We start from the raw sequence: 24,170 nt of genomic DNA, 5'->3' as shown, positions 1-24,170 counted from the left end.
TTGCTTCAAAGGCTTTCAGGAACAAAGAAGCTTTTCTCAGACCACTAGCAAATCCACCAAGTTCAAATGAACTGTCTTTGCCAGCAGAGATGAACTAATAACAGAACAGCATAGTCTTGCAAGAGCGGCCAAATATGTTAGGGGAACAAACATATCCTTGACATCATAAGAAAAAAAATCACAGTTTATCTCTTTAATAACCATCTTCAAGGGAAATTAATGCTACTTTGTCCTTTGTGCAGAACAGTAATTGGATTGTGTGTTTCAATTATATCTGGACAAAGGCCAGGATATTGAAATACTTCTAAATATTAGATTTTCTTGTCCAAAAATTAGATTTTATTGGCATTCTCTTTCCGAGATTTCTTCATTAAAATCTTCATTAAGCATAAATCTTCTTTCCACACAGCAAAAAAGAAGAAATTGTTTTAAAAGGGTCATTTAGAAAGGTTTGCTCTCCCCCTCCTCCCACTGTTTATGCTGAGAGAAGAGTTACCTAACAAGGTTAGAAACCAGCCTGCCTTACCTAGGATGGTTTTCAGCTAGTTGCTTGAACTCATTGTCCCAGTTTGGCCTTCCATAACAGGTTTTCTGTCTCAAACCAGTAATTACATCCATCTTGTCATCACAATGTAGGGCTATGTGAGTAGCCTAAAGGCAGATTTACAAGATAATAATTTTAGTGTAAAAAACATATACTCCAAGTAAGAGGCAAAAGTAACAATTCTGGGAAATATGGAATGAAGGAAAGGACACTCTGCAATTATCAATTGGGAGGAGAGGGAGAGGGAGAGGGAGAGGGAGAGGGAGAGGGAGAGGGAGAGGGAGAGGGAGAGGGAGAGGGAGAGGGAGAGGGAGAGGGAGAGGGAGAGGGAGAGGGAGAGGGAGAGGGAGAGGGAGAGGGAGAGGGAGAGGGAGAGGGAGAGGGAGAGGGAGAGGGAGAGGGAGAGGGAGAGGAGAGGAGAGGAGAGGAGAGGAGAGGAGAGGAGAGGAGAGGAGAGGAGAGGAGAGGAGAGGAGAGGAGAGGAGAGGAGAGGATGATGAGGGGTCTGGAACACCTCTCTTATGAGAAGAGACTGTGGGAGCTTGGCCTGTTTAGTCTTGAGAAGACTGAGGGGGATCTCATTAATGCATGTAAATATCTCAAAGGCAGCTGTCAGGAGGATGGTGCCAGACTATTTTTAGTGGTGTCCAGTGGCAGGATGAGGAACAACAGCCATATGTACTACTCTTGTGTAGGAGTAATATTTCCACTAAGACTACCATCATTCCTGTCAGTATCAATAAATTAACTGAGGAAAGTAAATTTAAAAATGGACTTTGCATTTAGTCCAGGCCCTAGCATGAACTAAGTATCATAATCATCTTTTGCAGAACTGGTTGCTAAAATTTAGATCCATTTCCTAGGAATACTGTATATTTCTTCTTCTAATGAGTCTTACATATTCCTTACCAAAACAATTATTCTTGTTAAGCAAAGTTGTTACAAGAGGTCGTGTTTCTAAAAGCTTCTTGTTAGTTTGAGCCATTGTCATGAAAGATTTGGAATAGTCTAAGAAAGAACTTAAAGTGTTTAGTAGGAGTGGGAGGTAGAAAACCACAGAATTTTTGAATTGTTTGCAGCACAGTTGTCCCACTGATGGGCTGTTCTCATTAAGTGAAAGTTTCCCAGGATTTTTGATATTAGCCTTTGCACCTGTTCACAGTGCTAAGGGTGCCTAGGAGTCTCCTCAGGGGTACTGCAGAGAGTTTGTCCAAGCAGGGGCAGATCATGTGTGTTATGTGCTTAACCATCTGTTCCCAGCATGGAACCTGCAAAGAGGTCAAAGCATTGAACAAACATGTCTGAGGAGTAGACACGTGTCAGGAAAGGAGGGTGTGCTGGAAGGTTTAAAATGCCCATCCTCCTTGAGTTCAACTTCACTTGACTGCTGGTCATCTATATAGTGAGATGGAGAGAATGCTGAGAATGTTGCTTTATTTTTTTGCTAGGGGAGAAGTAAAATATCACTCAAATATTGGTGCAGAGTGATGAGGGGGTGATGAGGATTTTAGCAAATTCGAGGAGCGATGAACAGGAATTTACTAAAAATAAGTCCTGTAAGACTAGGGAGCTTTGCATGTATCTGAAGAAGATGATTTTACTCAGCATAATGTCCAGATCAGAATGGGAGAAATATCCACTGAAGAACATTCCTCTGACAGGAATCAGGAGAGAGTATGAGGTTAAAGGGAGGAAGAAGTCCCTCCAGAAAAGTGCAGGGCACACAAGTGAAGAGAGACAGACACCCCAGCAAGAAGAATGGTCACCCTACCTGACTTTTGGCCTGATGTTTGCCCATGAGGGAAGTGAGGTGATAGTTGAAAGATAAGGGCAACTTTGTGTGTTTTTGGTTCCCCAATAGCTTCTTTAACAGCAGGATTTATGTAATACCCTGTGATATTGCTAATGCAGAGCAGTAGTTTCTATAGCTGGCATCTACTTCACAATGGGAGTAGATTTTTCTGAGTACAACTTTATGCACATACCTCATTACTTGACAGAAACTCTAAGGAAAGCAGAAAGAAACAATGGGGATTTTATATCAGCAGAGGCAGAAAAGGAAAAGCTCTATGAAATCTGTATTTTTTTCATCTCTACTAGGCAGTCCTTCATTCAATAGAGACAGCAGGAAATAAAACAGTAGAGCAAAGACTTCCCTTTTAGAGTTTTTACCTGACTTACCACTGCATCATCTGAGTGATCCATTAAAAAGGGAAGAAAGAAAGAGAGAGAGAGAGAGAGAGAGAGAGAGAGAGAAAAAATTAACACATTTGTGTCTAGGTAAAGACTAAAGAGGTTGAATAATATTGACCCAGTCTAAGAATTAAGTGCCTGAGGTGGTATGATCCAATGAAATTATGAGATGGCAAATTTAAAGTTAATCAGAGAAAATGTCTTTTCAAACAACATGAATTAGACCATGGAGTTCGTTGCCAAAATTTTCCAAGTGGAGTACTTTTCAAAAATGCACTGGATATATATATATGTGTGTGTGTGTGTGTGTGTGTGTGTGTGTGTGTGTGTGTATTTATGTATATATGCATGAATTACTACAACAGAAGTTGTATTAAATAATAAGAGTAAATGAAACCTACATTGTTTAGACAGTCCTCCACATTTCAGCACAAAAATGGTAGAATCTAATGAAAGACTTCCTAAGACATAGATAAAATATCCCTTGATGAGCTCCTGAAAGCTCTCTGTACTTTTCTGTGAGACACCCGGTAACCATCTTTGCCCAAGACAAGATGTAGGATTGGAGGAATCACTGGCTTGATTTCTCCATTCCTGCTTTCCTAAATGTGAGATGTAAACAGACATCTTAGGATCTTTATCTTTGTCTCTCTGCTTCATCCATCATTTATTCAGCTGTTCCGTATGTTCCCATACTGGAAAAGGAAGGTACATTAACTCTGACTTGTAACAGTTTCATTATTACCTGACTTTCATCCCAGCCAGTAAGAAATATATGATAGCTTAGAAAATCATTTTTCCATTTTTCACCCATTTTTGTTTCCAAATGGAACAGAAGATCAGCAAACCACTCAAATGCTGATGGGTCTCGACAAATCCAGTAAAAATAAACCTGTCAGGTAAAATAAAGAGATTTAATAAGAAGCAAACTTTCCATAAAACTTTGTAATCACTGGCTCAACTCATTAACCATATAGTGTGTGATTCTTCTTCACATTAAATTTATAGTAGACATAATTAAACATAATTTTGACATTTTAAAATTTTGATTGTCATCTTAAACAATGAGTGAATATATTAATGTGCTAGTGAAAGTAGGCAGTGGACAAGCTTCCCATATATCCTTACCAGTACATCTCTGCTTTGACTTTTAATACCTAGCCCTTCATTTCTTGCAAATAATTTGATTATTATTTGGAATTTTGTATTTATTTCATTTCAGTTGTATTCAGCATCAAAGCAAGGAATTCCTTGTTTCTCTAGACCTTATGCTATAGGCTAACTCTTGATTTTGCCAAAAGGTACTTATGTTCTTCAAGTCATATGCCCTGTATAAAATAGGTGAGAAATAGTCCCTATTTCATTTTTAAAAATGCATTTCATGTTTAATTTGGAGCATCTGGTTCCTAGAGAAACCTGAAACTAAATTTACAATTGCCAAAGGGGTAAAATGATCAGTTTTCTATTCTTTGAAACCCTCCTCTCTATCAAAATTAATACAATTTCTCTCATCCTGATTTATTTAGTTTCACTTTTCATCTTTTTTGTTTGTTGTCTATTGGGTTGGGGAGCCTCTTATCAAAGTTTTGTTTTATGGGTAGAAATTAGAGAATGGGATCAAGTCATCCTATAATTGTGTCTATGGCAAACCAAATGTTCCTGGGATCACTGCCACCGAGAGGCATCCTTTAATCATTCCCAAGGCTTATTTTTCCTACTCTATTGTAGTAAAACAAAAACATAGCTGAGTGTGGGGGTTTTTTGTTTGCTTTTGTTTTTTGGTTTTTTTTTTAAGAAGCTAATTTATTAATATCTCGGCATAAGGTAATACTTGCATAGGAATAAAATCTTTGAAACAACACTGTTAGTCATTGTCCATATGATGATGAGTCTATTGCAAGAGTCCTTCCTCTGGTATCTTCAGCTGGAACAGTGGGAGTCCACAAGAACCTTTTTCTGCCCAGTTTTTATAGCCAGCTGGCCCAGGGATCATTGTGACCACTCCTGGATGTGCATGATCTATTGTGATCTGTTGTCTTAACTGCATATAGAGCATCTTCTGACTAATTAGCTGTTTCTAGAAGTCTGTCCTGTATGACCACTTCTGCAGGAATGGTTTCTGATGACCATTTGCAAATGTCTTGTCTGTGTACAAGTGAATAAATTTTGCAACAGGAATTGCCTCAGGACTGATGAAATTCCCTTGTCAAGATCTTACTAATGCACTGAAACTCAGTCACTCCTAGGCCCATCAGGAATTACCTTAGAGAGTCTTCAGCACATCTTGATTTCCCAGTTGGAAATCTCCTCTAGCAATGCTGTGCTGTGTAAAGGACTGGGACCAGTCCATCCCCTGGACTGGTTTCAGCTCAGTGCCTGGTATGAAGCCAATACAGATGTGGAGATAACTCAGCTGTGAGTTCCTGTACTACCCAGAGGATGAACGTCTGAAATTCCCAGGCTGTCTGCCCAGGCACTACCCTGAATCTGAAGCACAATTATAAGATAAATCTGATTGCAATCCCTATTACTCAAATTCTGTATCTCTTGCCTTACACTCTACCATTATTTTGACCAGATGGTGCCAAACCTTGAATGGGCCTCTGCAGGCTGTGTATTTTCATAATTTTTCCAAAGAAGAAATTCAAAAATGTGAAGGAAGTCTAAAAATACAAAATTTCAGATGTGAATGGAACAGCAGGAAGGACTATGTATAAGTTTATAAAAACGGAATGATTGGTACTTATTGTGACTGGGATTCTTATTTTGTTACAAAATCCTTTCAGTTTCTCCAACTCATCTCCTTCTCTGCTCACCAGCCCCTCTGTTTTTTATTGTACTGCAATATCAAAGGTGATCTGGAAGGTATGTTCCCAAGGCAATCATTAACCCTTTTGCACAGGATCAATGAGGTAAAAATGTGTATTGGACACTTCTGAAATGAAAAACCAGAGAAAGAAACCTGAAAGCTATAAAGAGATTTCCCAAATATATAATATATTAGGTTGTCAGACCTCTGGTAAGGTGGTGGGAGAAAAATGTGGTAATACCATGCTTCAGTGGAGATTTGGTGAAAGACACTAACAGTAATTTGAGATGTTTCCTAGATCTGAGTGTACTGTAAGAGACCATCTGTGGTTTATGTAAGAAATATAAATGATGTATGATCCCAGAAACAGGGATAAGGCATTTAGGGTTAAGTAGGGTATTTTTACAGCCCAGGAATAAGACTGTCTGAATAGAACTTCAGTACTAACCATCTTGTTTGCTTTTTCCCCTTCTGTTTCAATATTTTGCCTTAAATATGATCTCATTGCTTTATGAAGGGGGTTGCTTCCGATTTACTGGCATAAGTTATAAGGAAAAAGCCAGCCCACTGATGTTATAGAATTTCATATTTGTGGCCAACAACAGCATTATTTTAAATTACCAAAACTAAGTAAGGTTTATAGCCTTAACCTGTATGTGTGTTTTTTGTGTCTGAGTCCTAAAGTCCCCACTTGTTCTATATACTCAGCACCTCGAAAATCAGCCCACTGAGTGCTGTCAGTCTGTATCACACCATTACTGTTGATTTGTAGTGAGAAATTTCTTCCCCCAGACTCTACTTGATCATCTTATTTCTCAAGTCTTTTCAGCAGTTCATTTAATGGAAATGTATATTTAGTACATGTTGTGGAGAGGAGATATGGATTTCTAAATGAGTAAAGAATTGTTCATTAGGTAGCAACTGGGAGCTTGTGGGCAGGACTGGGAGATAAGCACATTCTGGGAAGGAGGAAGAAAAGCTAGCCAATGACTTGAGACAATACAGTCTTCAAACTGGGGAACTGATTTCCAGAACATATTAAAGGACTGCTTTTAGCTGTTTGCAGGCCTGGCTGTCACAGGAACAGCCAGTCCAACTGGTTGGAACAAGTCACCTCTGGCACACTCCTCTAAGGAAAGGATGCAGCTTTCTGAAGCTGCAAAAATTCCTTAAGCTCATCCCACGGCACCCATTGCACTGCCTCTGATTTTCATGTTAAGAGGTGGCAGGCGTTTGGGGATGAAGAAAGACTGTCATTATTAGGAGTATTTTTGGCTGCGATTATAATCTTAGAAAGAAAAGAGATAGTGAAGAAGGATGGCCTATGGGTAAAAGGAATTAGTTTCCCTTAGATCAAAGAGGACTTCTAGTCTAATATGTTAAAATAAATGGTGTTTACAAAAAATTCTTCCTTTCTTTACACTGGCTGCCCATAGCATAGCACAACATATTACATATATAATTAAAATACAATAAATGCACCAAAAAATTAATCCTTATTAAAACAGTAAAATAAAGTAGCTCCAGTGTATTTATATCATTAAAGATTATTCTGAATCCTGTTTTTTTCTTGTAAGCCTCATACTATTAACTGACTGCAATTAAAAATCTGGTTTAGATTTATGTTTCATTAGTCTCCACCCACCCTACTGCCATCAATTGCATTTATCAGCTTGATGGCTTGCCCAAGTAAACTGTCTTAAATTTTCCAAGTGCTCTTTTTGCAAATTGAGTTAGATGCAGTATTGCTATTAATCAGATCAAAGCAGGGGTTTGAATAGCTGCTTATTTCTGTAATGCTCTGCTCCCTTGCAATTAATGGATATTTATCCTTCAGTTTCACACGTCCCATATTTTTTTTACAATGGACAAGAGCAAGAGCTGTGTTACCTCTTTCCTGGAAGGTAAAAGAACATTCTTTGTAAATCAGTTTCCATCATGAGGAAGTCATTAATAATTATCTGTTGATGAGCATCTGTTTCTCCCTGCTCCCTGAAGGCAGAGTTGGAGCTGGAGCTCTGGGAAAAGCCAGCTTTTCACTAAAGGGCTGTCCAAGGAGGACACCCCTCATCCCTGACTCTTGCTGCTCTCTCCTCGGCATGAATACCCCTACAAAAACCTCTTACACCTGCAGCTGGGCACCTCCCAGCAAGCATCCAGTCCTTTATGCTCTGTTGGCTGTAGCATACAAAAACAAACAAACAAACAAACAAAAACCCAATGAAAAAAAATCAGAGATCATGCAGGAGGTGGGGGTTTGGCAGCCTACAGGAGACACTGACTTAGGGTGGCAGCAAACAGCCTTTCCCATAAATGCATAACAAGATTCAAAATTATATTCCTAGATTTGAAGCAAAATACTTAAACTGTTATCAAAAAAGTCAGAAAGATGGTTACATTTGACAGAACAAAGAGCTTAGGTTTTTAGGTCTTTAGGACAAGATTTTTGTGCAGAAGGACTAGAGACTGGGGCAGATATTTACCTCAGGTGTGGAAGCCAGTCCCAAAGCAAATGGAAGAGGCTGACTGTGTTCTCTCAGTATGTAGCTGAACTTACTGCCACAACATGCTATGGTTGTCTAAGGTCTACATGGATTCAAAAAACAATTAGACTACATAATGGAAGAAAAACCCACAAAGGGATATTAAAGACACAAGTAGAGCTCTTTTATCAAGGCGCTACTGAGCTATGAGTTGCTCACTGGTGAGGAAGTGTCCTGTAAAAACCATCCACCATCTGATTTTTCTGGTCTGTATACTTTTCTCTAGCTGTTCATGAAGAGTCACTGTTGCAGACAGGATATGGGGCTAGATGGATATTTGGCATTACTCAGTAGGACCTTTCTTATGTCTTTTGTAGGGAAGAGAAAGTGGATGTTTGCTAACACTAGGATCTGATGGATCAGTACAATTTTATCAATTTCAGTAGCAATTGATCTGAAAAAATGAGACCACTAATGTGAAAAAAAAAAAAAATCATATTATGCATAATTAAAGCCAGTAGAAACTTTCCAGCCATGACTGGTAGTACATGCAAAAAATGATGGGGAAATGAGGGCTCTAAGGCTATTTAATTGTGAAGAATCAATTAGATAAATGTGTACTCCTTTTGATTTGTTGTTTTTTTTTTTTAAATTATACAGCTGCAGACATTTGGAAACTATGAGTATTTATATCTCAACCATATGTGGGCAACACTAAGAAATATTAGTTCAATAACCATAATGATAGCTGTACTCAAATCAAAATGAAGTTGTTAAAAAAAAGAAAAACCTCTTATTTATTTCCTTAATAGACATTTCTATGGTACTCATCATGGCAAAAAGGGAGTGCTGAATACTTTGAGGAAGATTAAATTATTTGTAATTATACCACAAGTAGAAGCTTTTAACCAATGGAAAAAAAAAATGGAGCTACCCTGATATTAATCTCTCTCACTGAGATGACTGCTAAATTTTTTTAAGTAATGCTGTGAACTTCCCCATGACCTTTCATCCACACTTTAAAAATATTTTACAAGCACTGATGAAATTTAACCTCAAAACACCTGTGAAAAATAAACATCACTATTCCCACTGCACCAATAAGGAAGCCAAGATATAAAGAAAAAACAAGTAGAAATCTTGATAATTTTGTACGTCACAGGAACTCAATAAAACTGAACTCTATAGCACAAAACCCATAACAGATTGCATGATGCATTTATCTTTGCAGGCACACTTAGCTGAAATTCTCTCTAATTCTCCCTATGAATGAACACCTTCAAGTATTCCATTGATGCACAGTTAAATCCTGTTCTTTCTTCCTTAAGATAGCAGCAATGACAATAATAACAACTTTTACTTGTATACATGTAGAATATACATAACCTACATATATAAAGTTTGCATGCATATGTGTAGCTCTCCTTCCAGTGAAAAAGATCATCCTGGTACAATCATAGTGTTTGCAAATGCACTTCTTTTTTCAAATACCATGTATTTCCATTTTTATTTCCCTCCCTTCTCAGTGCTTTTTCTGCCTCAAAGATCCCCCCTGGCAATTTGGACCTGTCCTCAACTCCTCAGTTACTAAAATCCCAGATGCTTTTTCAGTGGCAGCTCGTCATTAAGATGCCAGTTTTAACACTCTTTCATTTAAAAAGATCAGCCCCTTGGTCCTGCAATCAGCTCCATATGTATTGACCCTTTCAAAGGTCTGTCCCTTCCAATACAATTTCAATGTTTGTCCTTAAATATGAAATGTTGAACAGTTCCTGATTCAGCTTTTACACTGGAAAATGGCCTGAAAGCTGTAGGGTCCACAAACTACCACTTGCTGTGATGGATATGGAAGAGAATTTTTAATAGATTTTTTTTTATGCTATCTTCTTGCCCTCACCCCACTTCACCTATTATCTCTTTATCACCTATACTCCCCAGTGCTGCCTCACATGCCATTAGCAGAAGGTAGGTCTATAACAGGTTAGAAAATTATGAGTATGTTAATTAATTTTGTGCCATCTTTACCTTATAGATCTGAACATATTTTTTCAGTAAAATAATTAAAGTAGTTTGAGGGAGTAATATGCATCTTGATATATGCATTTTATCCGGAGCTTAAATGCCTTTTATATTCCCTCTGTGCTGGTTAATATCCCGACTTTGCAATGTGAGAAAAGCAGCAAATGGTTGCTGAATGCAGCCTTCTGGACCAGGACATGAAGGACCCTTGTGAAATTTGCACCTGGACAGTGAGCAAGTGCTGCCCTTCACTTCTGACTGAGATGACATTGAAGGATTTATTTTTGATAAGAAAGAGGATATGTTTCTCTTGTAGCTCCCTAATTATCTATCTAGCTGTGGAAGGCATTCCACAATTATCTCCAGTTACTATTGAAAATCTAATCCTTCAACTTTTACTAAAAACATTGCAGCTTGTGCTACCTTCTTTCTTGGGGAATGACAGTGAGTTCAGGACACTTCACCCCACAACAGTTCCTAAGGCAACTAGAAAGGGAGAGACTGCTTCTCAGAGCAAATTAAAGCACTCAAGTGAGCCCCTAACTTTGAATTGCCTTTCTCTCCTGGATAAGTAGGCTCACTTGTGGAACTTTTTAATGAAGCAATAAACTTTTCCACCTACCTTCTGCAGTGCCACTACTGTGTTAGGGTTGCAGCATTTGTACCAAATGGATTTTAAAATAGAGGCAAATGGTGTGACTCCAATTCCTGCTGCAATGCACACACTGACTCGGTAGTGGAAGATGTCTGTGGTTGCAGATCCATATGGTCCATCCACAGCCAGTCTACAGCAAAAAAACATTTAGTCGGGAGTCAACAACACATAAAGTGACAGAAAGGTTAACATTTGTTGGGCTACACATTGTCAAAACTGAATTTCTGTTAAAATAAAAGAGAAAATACATGTCTAAGATGGCACATAAATTGTCTGTACAAATACATTTAATTTTCAGTGAGTGCCATTTAATAGCAAAGCAACTGTCTTTTCTGAAATGAGAGAAAAAGAGCACCCATGTGGATTTGGGGCCTGGCCATCTATTTAAGCATGCAATTGCAATTTTCTGGCTTTCTGAAATGTGATTAGTCATATAATTGCATGTCCAAATTTAGCTGTGGAATTTGCATATTTAATTATGAATTACTGAAAAGCATCCTGTTTTAGAGCTTTATTCGCTATATTGTACATATCAAAGTAAAGAAGAACAGATTATATTAATCATTTTTAGAAGTTCTGTATTTGAGTTAAAGTAATAAAAGAGAAGGCAAGAAAAAGGTCATAGCATGCAAGAGAACTACTATTTTCTCAGCTCTTTCTGAAAAAGCAGTATTTCAGGAATACATTTTTGGCATAATACTGTACTCAGTATCTGATGTAAAGGCAAAAATGCATATGCAGACATGCTTGTTGATATTACTGCCTCCTGTAATCAATGTTCCTGATGCCAAGAAATTAATTTTGGTCAAAATCAGAGATGAAAAATATTATTGAATAGTAAGATTCATTCCTTTAGCAACATGAAATGTAAATACACAGAAAACTTTGGAGTTCTCTTTCCAGCCCTCTCTTTATACAACATACATACTTGGAAGATGGTTTCACCAACACCAAGTGCTTTGGGAAAAAAAAAAGGTTTTTTTCTTCCCTTTAGATTTTCTATTGCTTTGTACTCTTTACTGCATGAATCATCCTTAAAATTTATCCTTAAACAGTACAAACAAATAGGCACACATAATAAGTGTTTTAACAGGATAAGAAAGGGGGATGCCCAAGCAATGCTACACAAAAATATAGGGATACAATGTATTTCAAATTTTATTGTTACTTTTTTAAAAGCTCTAAAAAATATTTGACATTTTATTTCAATATTCAAAATGCCCTGCAAGTGCAGTAGCAAACAAAACAGCTACTCTGGCATAATTGCTGGAAATTTGACCCTAGACATCAAGAATTTTTTTTTTAATATGAACAATTATTTTGATTATTGCCCAGCCCAGTATGTTTTGAGCATTCAAAAATTCCTGTAAAATAAGGTTAATTTATGGTATATACCTGTAGTGCCTAAGAACAGCTTTTAGATAAGCCTCCTATGTAGTTCAATGTGAGACTGGAAGCAATTCTCATTGTTGTCAGTAGATTGAGGAAAAATTGATCTGGAAGAAATTTCAAGGATTCTAGTCTGTTGCTGTGCTATAAGACAGGTTCAATTATTTCTGAATCATCCCTTGAAGAGATTTGTCTTGTCAGTCTGCTCCTAAATCCTCAGGTGACAGAGATCCCATCATTGGTTTGAATGCTTTACTCAGCCATAGCTATGCAGCTTAGCCAAATACAAAGCCTCAGAGAAGCAGGGGGGAAAGAGGAGAAGGAGAAACTGAGCTATGAAACTCATTCATTTGATCTAGATAGTATGGATGAAGATAGGAAGATAGTACACAAAGTGACAAAAAATGTTACATTTACATTTGCCGAAGACATGTAGAAAATAGAGCTATGGACTTTCTCACTGTGGACTGTACATATTCTTCCTATCCATTTCATTAGAAAAGAAGTTAGATTTATGGGGAAGGCAGGAGAAATATTTAGTTTTGAAGAAGTATCATTAAAAGATCATCTGTGATCATTTTTAGAATTTAAACATTTGCTGATCACCATGATGATTGTGTAGTACCTCCTGTCTGTAAAAACAGTTAGCTTTTGGAACAATGTATTAAACCAGCAATTAAGTAAGCCAAAATCCTGAAGAGATATAACATGGAATTTAATTATTTTCACATTAATAGTCTATTCTATGGTTTTAGTTCCCAAATTTGTCAGAAATCACAAGTATCTTTGCTACTTATATATATGTATGAACATTTCATTTTAATCCTCTTTAAATAATTAAAAAACACACACTTTATTCTTAACCCTATCTTATTATTCAGCTGCTATGTCTTCTGTCTTCCACACAGTGTCTGCTATATATTATTTTTTAATACAGTCACCAATTTGGTGTGTAACTTTAGATAGTGAAATGTGAAAAAGACCAGTCTTTTGCTTTATGGCTATTAACTGTTGAAATAGTCTTTTAGTATATTGCAAGAAAGAAACTGAAGAATGAAATTAGGCACCCTAATGAGATTAAAAAGAGGAGTGTTTATATATGACAGTATTGTTAATTTCAACCCTGCATTGTGGCAAGCAACATTTGATAACTTTTTTCTCTTCCTCATATTTCACACTTGCTGTCAATCACTTTGAACAATTTTTTTCTCCAGTTCTGCTGAAATGGCAGACTTCTCATTCCATTTGACTTTTAACAAAGGCACTGATTACATTTTTAATTCTTATTAACTGATACAATGCAAGGACTGGACCAGATTTTCCTGTCTGCGCCGAACTCCAATAAACCTCTGCAGCTCAGTGGTGTCTATGAATTTTCCAGGGGGAAATCAGTCCCTGCAGTCCCAGGCCCTACATACTCCACTAGAATTTAAATGATCCTGTGCTGGACTCTTCTTTGCTGAAAATCTCCCCTATTCCTGTAAGCAGTGCAGAAGTAGATCTACATGGTTGGAATCCATTCTGTATAGAGCCAGGTCGTTGGCTGGAGTAAGTCAAGATGGCTCCTTTGACTTCAGAGGATCCCCACGAAATTGGAGCAACAGAGAATCAACTTTTTGCTTGTATTATGATGTAAAAAATACATAATTTGGATAGAAATAACCTTTATAAAGTGAAGCAGGGTTTGGAAAATAGAGACAAGGTCAAAGGAGACTGTCAGAAAGAAGTAAGGTTTGGGCAGATGTTTCACGAACCGCAAGATATCTAAGTAATTGAAAGGGAAAAACTGGAATTTTGGATATTAAGTGATGGATACCATAAGCATAGAGGCAAAAATCTAGCAGATATCTTCCAGTGTCATTTATTAAACAACCATCTTCCAAAATAGATATCTTTAGGTGTAGATATAGGTGTTAGACATCCAGATGGTAGCAACAGAGATAAGGATATTGATATGGACTTTAAATCTTGAATTAGTCATCACATCCTCTTGGTAGCTTCTGGCCCCAGTTCATGGTTATTTGTTTGTGATGTTTTTAGCATAATGTTGTTGTTTAAGAATCCAGAACTACAATCTAATAATGTATCAGCAAAAAACACATGCACAATTAATTAAAGTTAAAATGTTAACATTTATTTTAAAATGTAGAAATAACATTTTAAAATATATAGTCTCTTATTCAAACCTTGGTAACATCCACAATTCCTTCAAAGATTTTTCCTCTGCTCCAAAGGCCTTGAAAAGGGCTGCAGTCCAATCCCCTACGAGCCGTATGTGGACGCTGAAGTAGTCCTCCTCAGGAGCTGAGGTGAGGGTGAAAGGGTGCCACTCCAGCTGTGAGACAGATGGGCACTGTAGAAATATATATTGGCCAGCTCCCATTTTAAAGCCATGTTTCTTCATGTGGAGTTCAAGGACTCCAGAGGAATGTGTCACCACCTAAAGAATGATAAAGGGACAAATTTTATTTCCATTCAGAAGGGTAATTGTTTGTTTTCATTAGATCACACATATCCTAACCTGCATGTTGCAGTGTTGCAGCCCAATGGCTTGAGAGCATGTACTGTATGTATTGTGGGACAGCCTGACTTCTGAGTGCAAGATGTAGAGAAAAGGCTGTAACAATTCAAAAGTTTGACAATTTTCTTGGTATAACCTGTGCAAAAGTATTTCTTAATTGATTAGAATAATTCCTTAATTCCTAGTTTTACTCTCATGTAACTCTGCTAACTCTGTGGGATTACAAAGAAAAAAGCACAGTGAGCTCAATTCTAATACACTTTTTTAGAGAGGTATTCTCAGTTAAGCAGCAGTTTTGCATGTCACATGTAATATACTGAGATTCTCAGATCACAGCCACTCTGTGAAATCAGCAACAAGACTTACCCAACATCCCGTTCCACTCACACAAGATACACCTGATCCTGATCCCTGGCTTGACACATGTGGACTCAGCTGCTTCAGTAGCAACATCCTCAGTCTAGTCTGATGTTATTTAAATAGTCACTTGGCACACAAGTGGGGGAAATTGTTACACTGGTATTAGTGGAGCTTTAAGCTATATGTGCTAACTGATCATATAACCCTTCATCTCCTTGGAAGCCTCCAGATTTTAAAGTAAAAACTATATGCTGCTACTGAAGTCAAGGCAGTCTCTGGCATTAACTGCAGTGGAAGACAGTTTTAGTTCATTAAAAAGGGAGACCACAAACAGATTTTTGTGTTATGGTGGCGTGAAATCCGGTACTTCATTAATCAAGTTTGGTCCCATATGAAATATTGTTATGGATTTGCTATTGGAATAAATGCAAAATGTACAATCAATACTTGGCTGAAAACATTGAAAAGTTGTTGAAGCTAGGAGTGAAAAATGAGGTTCCTAATATAGAGAAGTTACCTAAAAACAATAAAAAAGTCATTGACATAATGGGGTTTTTTTTGCAGATATGTGAGCCTTGTTACATACCTTAGTAATGACAACTTCCTGCTGAAATCTCCAAAACCTAACAATTCTTTCACAGATGTACAACACCATAGGACTTAAAAGCCACTTCCAAGCCTGTAGAAAATTCCATATTAAAAAGCAATGTTTATTTGAATGTCTACAAAAATGTTTTGCTTTTCTGGTTTAAATCAGCAGGTAGCCTAAAATTAAATTACTTGATTTCCTGTAATTTTTGGTTTGTCTTTCTCAAGAGAGTATTTGTGTTGCTGCTGTAGCTGTTCTGGCTTTCTTGTGGAATAGACATATGGGACTCCTTCACAAACACAGTCCAAAAGAAGTGCTAATATCTATCTGTACTCTGGCCAAAAAGAATCCTTTAAAATCTTTTCCTATTAAAAGGCAAAGGATTAATCTATTTAGGTGTTGTTACATATAGTTTAATTGGACTTGAAGCTGTATAGATACATACAGTTATACAATATTACCCATAGAATTACCTTTTTTTTTTTTTTTTTCCCCCAAAGTCTGAAGTATTTCAAAGCAGGCAGATAGGGGTAGGTATTATTGTCAGCTATGAGTTTTCTGATGGTGTATGAGAAAACATTAAGTCCTAAATATTCAATTAGAGAAATGGGATATATTTCCATTTAATCCATTAGTCAACTCTTTATCAATAAAAGAGGTTTTTTGATCTGGGATACTGAGTTGGTCATACTTTTAAGTATAGCAGATGATTGCTGTGTTTGTACTTGCTAATCCTGTGTAGTAATCACTGTAACAATCAGAGGTATGTGGCTATTCAAATATTTGACCTGATCATTTCACTAAGTTGCACTGGTAGCTGAGATAATTAGGTATTATTTTATATTGATGATTTAAAAAGAATGTTTTTTTTTCCCCGGGAAGAGATACTGTTTTGTTTCCAATTCCCTTAATTACACCTCTAATTCTAGCAAACTGGATACTCCACAATCATGTGGCTTTTAAAATTGCCAAAGAGTAACTTTACTTGCTGAAACATTGACTTTGCTCCACAAGCTGGGTAGCAAGGGTTATAAAGTATCTTTACGAGAAGCAAGCCATAAAATGATGCGTCTTCCCTGGAAAGTGCTAAGAGGATGGAATGGCAATTTCCCAAGGTTAATTCTTGAAAATTAAATAAAATAAAATAAAAAAAAAGCACAATTTAATAATGGGAAGAAACCAGCATAAGTCACCAGACTCTCAGCTAAAGCAGAAACTCAACACATCCGTTGTCCCTAAATACTACAGGTGTCTCTGCGCAGTGGGTAGTCTCATGTCTTGAATACATTTGCATATATCAAGGCACAATAATGATGAGATCTGTTTTTCCTCCTTTCCATTTGTGCTACCTGTAAATAAAAGCATGTGACAGGAATGCTAAGGTTGCAGGCTACCCTGTGCAAGAGCTCAGCTGGGATTTTAAATGTGCCATCACTCCAGTTCAATGGAGCATTCAATCCAAAATGTCTCTTGGCTGGGTTGGGACAACGGGGCATCCACCATGGGCTTCTAAGCTGCACAGCTCCTGTCTGGCTAATCAGAGCATCAGTATTCTTGCCAAGCAGTGTTTCCTCCTGTAATGAGAATGAACTGAGACAGGGCTGTGATGGCTCAGGAAAGGCTGTGAGGACAAAAGTCCAGACACCATGGGTGCAAGAGAAGTGCTCCATCATCCCCAGTAGGAGCCAGACTGGGCTGCTTCCTACCTGCTGGGATATGGAGCTGGGGAGCAGGTGTGTCATGAGTGAGAGAGGGCCTCTGTTGTTGTAGCCCTCCCCCAGGCACCCTAATCAGTGTGTTGTGCCCTCTGGTCACTTCACAGTATCCCAACCATGCACAAACATCCCAACATGCTGTCCCTTCCCTGCTCCAAGGCTGCCCCAGCTGCACCAGCCCCTGCCAGTGCTGCACAAACCTCGCCATGGCTTTTTAGCTTCTGAGTGAACCTGTGCTATTTGTCTGTGGTGTCTATCAGGCATCTCACATTGCACATCCAGCAAGGCACCATTCGTATAGATGATCTATATGCCATATGGTATTATCACAATTCATTTAAAGTAATGTAACTTTGCAAGTATGGCCCTGAGTAGGCACGAAAGTGTGACAAAATAGGTTTAACACAGAGAAGTGGAAGTTCTTTCCAGTTAGTTTTATGATAATAAATGTCAAGACATGCTGTTGGAAGCAAGCTTGTGTCTGTATTCATGGTGCATAGCCATGTATTGATTTTTATGGTGACATTGTAGCTGAAATTTTTAGAGAGGCATTCATTTTCTCATTAATATGCAGGTTGGATAGTGGCTAACAATAGTTTAGTTTAAGAAAAATCTATGTCAGCCATTAAAAGAGCTACCAGACACTGAATGCTAATTTTTCTCCTTTAGGATTTCCTTTGGTATGTTTTTTCTTTTTGGAAGAAACAACAGAAACTTGCATATGAGCAATCTAAATCTTGAGCTGAAAATGTTAAATGATTTTGTTTGTATGCAAGACATCTGACATACTGTACAAGTCTGCTACTTAATTACCCCCTGTGGATTTGCAATCTTGTTCTAGCAAAATCACCCTTCCGTGGGACATTTTTCTTGCCTTTTGCCTTTCCCTTTCATAATTCATTGTTTCAAATTCTCTCCTTTTTACCTAACTTGAGACATCATGACTGGACAGTATGAAGCATGTGCCCCCAAGCAAGGACATGATTTTCTCTGCACCTTATTCTCCCTTGGTATCTAAACTACTCATACTAAAGTACTCTCAGTTAAAATAATAATATTAATTTGCATCCCTAGCTTTAGAGCTAGGGATTTTCTGTATCTCTGCCCTCATAATGTTTTCACTTAGAGGCTATCTTTGTGCAATGAGCACATCAAGGATATTAGTGATATTGAATTATAAAAAAAAATGCATACAGCAGATCAGAGAGAGTACAATTTTGACATTCAAACCCTTCAAAAAGAATGTTAGTTAGTGTTTTATAACTAAAGCATCCTCCAGAAATAAAAATTGCTGTTAATTATACCAAAATTATATACAAAACTCTTCACCTGTGTGTGTCAGTACTGATTACAGAGGAGCTTGGGAGCACTATCATAATACACAGCGAGAGATCCTGGAACAGGAATGTGAAACTACTCTCCAAACATGACAGTAAGTGCCAGTTACTGGCACAGGCTCCAGCCCCCTGCTCTCTAAGACATTTGACCTCCTAAGAAAGGACAGTAAGTTAAAAGCAGAAGACAAAGATCACTCTTACCACAGGTTTGTTGCCAGAAAACTCTGGCAAAGGGCACTGAGTGGCGTTCTCCCATTCCCAGTAGTGATCTTTGCAGTAGGTGACATTGTGAAGCAGCAGACTCTGGTGTGTCTGACCTCGGACAAGCTGACTTAAAACAAAAAATGTTCATCGATGATATGCTTCTTTCCAAGCGTTCTGTGTTTCTCTAGGTTTTGCAGTAGTAATCAAATGCCAGTTCTGAGATAAATGAAAGTTTGAGAACTGGCCATTTCATTTCAAACCTGTTCTGCTCTCCTGTTCAAATTATCTTTCCTTTAGTTTTTCAGTGAATTTTTGACCAAAGGCAAGAAGTGCACTGTAGTATTGGTGTCCATCAGCACAGCAGAAATGGAGAGAACTCTTGCATAGAAAATGTACATTTTACTGTATGTGGCAATATTTGATTTCCAGGTTCTTTAGAGTAGTCTCTTTGACCTCCTCTGTATTTGAGCATCTGGTAGTGTTTAGGAAGGTGACAAAATTTGATAGTGACAGACCTTCTTCTTCTATTGCTTTCTAAATGTATTTTTTAAATGTTCTGAATAAAATTGGAGGAGTGTAATTAGATGTATACTGTCTAAATATTCTGAAGTCTACCTTCCTTACTTCTGAGAATGTTAATAATGTGAATTTAAAAAAAAATATCTCAATCCTGACTGTTAAGTTTAAATGCATTTCTCCTAGTGTTGACTATGGGCAGAGAAGGAAGATTTTTATGGGGAAACTCTGTTTGTTTCATATTTTTTCTCTAAATTTTCCCTTCCAAACTTAGGCTGCCTCTGCTGCCTGTTCAGACAGAATGAAAATAAGTTAGTTTTGAGTGAGGTTTGTTCAACCACCTGGGAAGAAGAAGTGAAAGGGGGATGAAGCCTTGGGTTTTGACTCTTTCTCATTAGCAGGGGATGTTCTGGGGCAGGAGGAACCTCTGTTGTAGTGCAGTCCCAGCCTGCAGTGAGCAGAATGCTCATTGAAGGTATTGATAGGGCTCTTCAGCTAGTGTCTCAGTTCTAGGGCAGTCTCTGGCTGAGTAGTGCTGGTCAGCTGGTTAGCCAGAGATGGTTTAGAAAGCTGAATGTTTTAAAGGGTTCATTATAATTATTTGAAGTGAGATTCTAAAAGTTTTGCCAGAGAGAGAGTGGGGGCATTTTAATCAGGCCAGGACAAAGTCTATAGCATTTGCTTGCAGCTCTGCCTTTGTAAAATGGGACTAATTAATTGGGCCAACTTCAGGAACACTCAAAGCCAAACTGGATATGGCAACTCTCAAACCACAAGGAAAGAGGTAGGGAAAGTAACACACCACAAACCATTGTGCTGGCCAGTTCCCTGCCTCATGATGAAGCATCCATGTATCTCCAGAGAGCAGGCACATGGCTGTGTGAGCTAGGAAGCCACTGTCAAAGAATCATGGTCTGTACATACTTTAGTAGTGGGCAATAACATCTCAATATTTCATGAAATAGACATAAAAAGTCTATTATGATCACAAGGATAGGCTGATAGGGATTTTAGCAACCTGGTCTAGTGGGAAGTGTCCCTTCCCATGGCAGGGGGGCTGGAACTAGATGGTCATTAATGTTCTTTACAACACAAGCTATTCTGTGATTCTGTGAACACAAAATGACTGCCTTTGTACAGCTAGCAGCCATGTTCACACAAGCTAGCCAGCAGGAAAAGATCTATGGAGCAAAGCAGTCTTTGTTGAGGGCCCTTCACAGGACATGACTTAAGGCTACCTATGGCTTAGAAGTAGATCTGGCTTGGTCCTATGAATGGATTACTTGTTAGCTCTTGGAACACAGCAATGCATTCCTGTCAATGTATTTCCACCCCAAACACTGGGTTATGCAGCTCAGGGACTGTACCATGGTATGAGCCAAGTCCAGGGAGTGAGTAAGACCATGAGATTTACATCAAAACTGCACTCCCTGAATTAAAATGTGAATGTAGATTAATATGAACACTATCGCACAGAAATGAGAGAAGGAAGTGGAGGATAGCACACCAGAGAGAAGCAGATGATGCCAGTGGACCTAGAAACAGAAGACAGAAATGTTTTCAGCTCTAAGCACCTTGCTCCTCTCACTCTGCATTGACAGAGGACTTATCAGTCCCTGAGCTTCTCAGGGAAGATCCCGTGCATCTGTCCCTCACTGTAAGAACCAGAGTCCTCTACTAAGAGTACAGACCTTTCTTTTGTGCTGAGAAACAGGGAGACAAACAGCAACCAGGCAGTCATCTCTGTCCATAAAAGTCATCTGGCTGGGCTAGTCATAAGCCTGACTTGTTTGTTACTGTAATCATTTAAACGTGGTTTGTAGTACAGCACCTAGCACTACTACAAAATATGTCTGTATGGTGAGGAAATTTGGGGTTCTGGTCCTTCCAGTGAAATGTCAAAATCACTTTACATTTATAGAGGCAGAGGAGAATGGCCACAGAGACACCTACTTTAGGGTAGATGACATGCTGAAAGCTTCTCAAGCTTCCACAAGGTCTCTTGCAAAATGCATTACAAGAACTATGAGCGTAAGGTCTATCCCTTACTAATTTGAACCTACAAAGTTTTGATTCCTGATTTGCAATGTTCCCAGTTCCCAAGCATGAAAGTTCATTCATTGATAAGGTACAGCTTGTAAGATGGTAGAAAAGTTGGTGAATAAACTGAAGAATGCTTTCATTCCTCAGAATGTATTTTAATTTCAGAAAGGTTTCATTTTGTAATCTCACCAAAGATCCCAGCAGTTTGTTAGTAGAAAAGCATGGGATTGTAGATTTAGATGGTGTTTCATCTTGAACTGTGTACATATACGCCATGTAGTTTACACAAGTACTTACCCCATACCATGGATTATTAAACCAGTGAAGAAAACCACAAAGAGGTGGTGGGTGTACCAGAAAACCTCATAGCATGACCTTCTGATGAGCTCAGTGGACGAAGTCATGATCAGAATTAAAGCCACCGTTATCACAACTCCAGTTATTCCAGCTATTGTGGTTAGTAATTGTCCTATTGTGCTCTAGAATAAGAATACATTATTAGTATTGGTAGTAGTAGTCATTGGTGTTATAACTGTTATTTTTATTACTATTTCTGTTACTTTTATTATTGTTACTGTTGCTGCTATTACACATGAAGACAAAATCTTCAGCATAGGAAAAAAAACAGAACAAGACATGGAGGCAAGGCAATCCTTCATTTTACCAAAGAACCATATTGAAAGACATCCCTCTGCTTCATTTCTTCTTGGGTTTATTCCAAACAGGTATTTAAATATTTGCTGCCACTTACTTGTTTCAGGAATTGAAAGGAAGAAATTAGACAGTCTCATTTGTACTTTGATCAATTTTACTTACTTGCACACTTAATGAAAGTGTGTCACAAATAAACAAAAATTATTAGAGAAATTAGAAGATTAAACCTAGAAGTCTAATAAAGAAAACAGGACTAGAAAACAGCTTATTTTTGTGAAGTGATAATGTGAGGTGCTAAGACACCTGCAACTGTAGAGGTGTGGAACTCTTTTGTGCTTACTTTACTTCAAAATTTGTGAGGCTGTAGCAGCCCAGAAATGGTACACAAATGTGGTATACTCTCATTTACTTAAAAATACATCTTGTTTAGCTGTTCCTTACATTTATTTGTAGATACACTGCATAATACTTAGGTTTATTTTTAAAAATACATATTTATATTAACATTTTTATACTTGTGAATGAAGAAACATTAATATGCTGGGCTGGAACATGTTCCTTCTTGTTCATGAGCAGATGTCATCACAGGTCTGGTATATCTGTCTAAACCCACCAAAATAAACTGAAGTGAGAGTGAATATGTATTTTGAACACAACTGTCAGATGTTGCTTGCAGTTATAAAGTGTAAATCGTGAAGAACAGCAGTAAAAATCTCATACACAAGATGAGAATCAAGCTAAGTATGCCATCAGAGTGTAAATGAAGTCCCTATTTGGCCTACAAAGCATGTATATCTGTTTTCCCAGTGGTGATGCACAGGAATGAAGAGCTCAGCACATCTTCTGGATCCTCATTTGGTTCTGCAGCTTATTACACTAGGAGAAAAAAAACACAACCCTCTATTGTATTTGTAAAGTGCACTCATTTGATATGGAAATCCTGGAGGTGATAAAATTCCACAATGCCATTTTTACAGTCACTTTTTACAGTAAAATCATTCTTTCAAATGCTCACACTTGACAGCACACAGTACATTTTCAAATGGGCACCTTGAAGAGCGTGTTCAGATCCTATTACATATTAACAGGATTGATCTAGGTGATATTTTGAACATTTCCACTACAATGGCTAGTTTGGATATTGAGATGAGAAAAGGCAAAATGTCAAAGACAGTACATGGCTTCAATGGCAGTTGGATGAAACTGAAATAAAGCCTGAATTGTTGATCTAAGAACTTTCTCCTCTGAAGTTAGAAACAATCTTTTGTTTGCTTCCCTTCATAATTTATTAATTCTGAATTTAGCTACTGAGACACAAGTGAGCAATAAAAGAAATATAAATATTAGAGGTTAGAGTAAAATCTAGGCTGCAAATTGAAAGGTAATTGTGGAGTGTACTGCTGTGAGAAATCTAAGAATCTCAAAATATCCTAACCTTCTTCCTCAAGGGTATGTAGGATCTTAATGCTAATTAGAGGCCTACCTTACAATTATATCATTATGGGAATGCTTAGTGGGAAAAAAAAATGCTTACTGAATGATGGTAAGTTCCTGTTCAGAGCTGGGAGTTTTGTTCTGCTCCTGGGGAGTACCTCATGGCAAAGCAATGGAAGTGGTCACTGGGTGTTCTGAAAGACTGGAAAGCTGAGACCTTGGCTTGCTGTCCTGTTCTGATAAACCTGACTCTTTGTCAATGCTAACATGAAGACTTTTGCATTCATAACATTGACTGAAAAAATTTGCTTGATTGTCTTAAAATTTGAAATTGTTTTCAAATGCTATCTAAAGTGGAAAAGAAATAAGCAAAATCAGGACAAGCCTTGCAGCTTAAAAGCCCTGTTGAATCCTATCAATGGTTGTCTAACCATCTTCTCACTTGGTTTCTTGTTTCAGTGGAAAACATCACTGTTCAAAAGGACACCAATCCATGGTGCTCAGGCAGTCCTTATTTCATGCCGACTGTGTGGTGAGCAGAACAATATGTGTGGGAGTCTCACTGGGGCCATTTCAGCCCTGTAATTTGTAACTGTGAAACAGGATGCACAAGGAAGCATCTAACATAAATGTGATGTGTGCTGTAATGGAATACGGGAAAATAACTGATTCACCTTTGCATGGTTTGCACGCATTCTCTGCATT

The 24,170-nt window shown here is 37.9% G+C and overlaps 1 protein-coding gene and 1 long non-coding RNA gene across 2 annotated transcripts in view; one reads left to right on the top strand and one right to left on the bottom strand.

Annotated features, from left to right (window-relative positions):
* The window catches only part of LOC110471443 (uncharacterized), a 104,848-nt gene that overhangs the window by 5,182 nt on the left and 75,496 nt on the right, over positions 1-24,170 (top strand). The window lies entirely within an intron of this gene.
* The window catches only part of NOX3 (NADPH oxidase 3), a 38,199-nt gene that overhangs the window by 1,864 nt on the left and 12,165 nt on the right, over positions 1-24,170 (bottom strand). The window contains exons 6-12 of the mRNA XM_021532112.2: positions 21,675-21,856; positions 18,816-18,945; positions 15,560-15,652; positions 14,279-14,532; positions 10,671-10,833; positions 3,483-3,629; positions 527-651 (exon numbers count right to left, since the gene is read on the bottom strand). Coding sequence (XP_021387787.2) covers positions 527-651; positions 3,483-3,629; positions 10,671-10,833; positions 14,279-14,532; positions 15,560-15,652; positions 18,816-18,945; positions 21,675-21,856 — 1,094 coding nt within the window. The remainder of the gene's footprint in view (positions 1-526; positions 652-3,482; positions 3,630-10,670; positions 10,834-14,278; positions 14,533-15,559; positions 15,653-18,815; positions 18,946-21,674; positions 21,857-24,170) is intronic.

Source organism: Lonchura striata, chromosome 3, assembly GCF_046129695.1.
Source record: "Lonchura striata isolate bLonStr1 chromosome 3, bLonStr1.mat, whole genome shotgun sequence".
Classification (NCBI taxonomy): Eukaryota; Metazoa; Chordata; class Aves; order Passeriformes; family Estrildidae; genus Lonchura; species Lonchura striata.
Note: the sequence above shows the minus strand (reverse complement) of the source record. Positions and strands in the feature narration are given on the sequence as shown.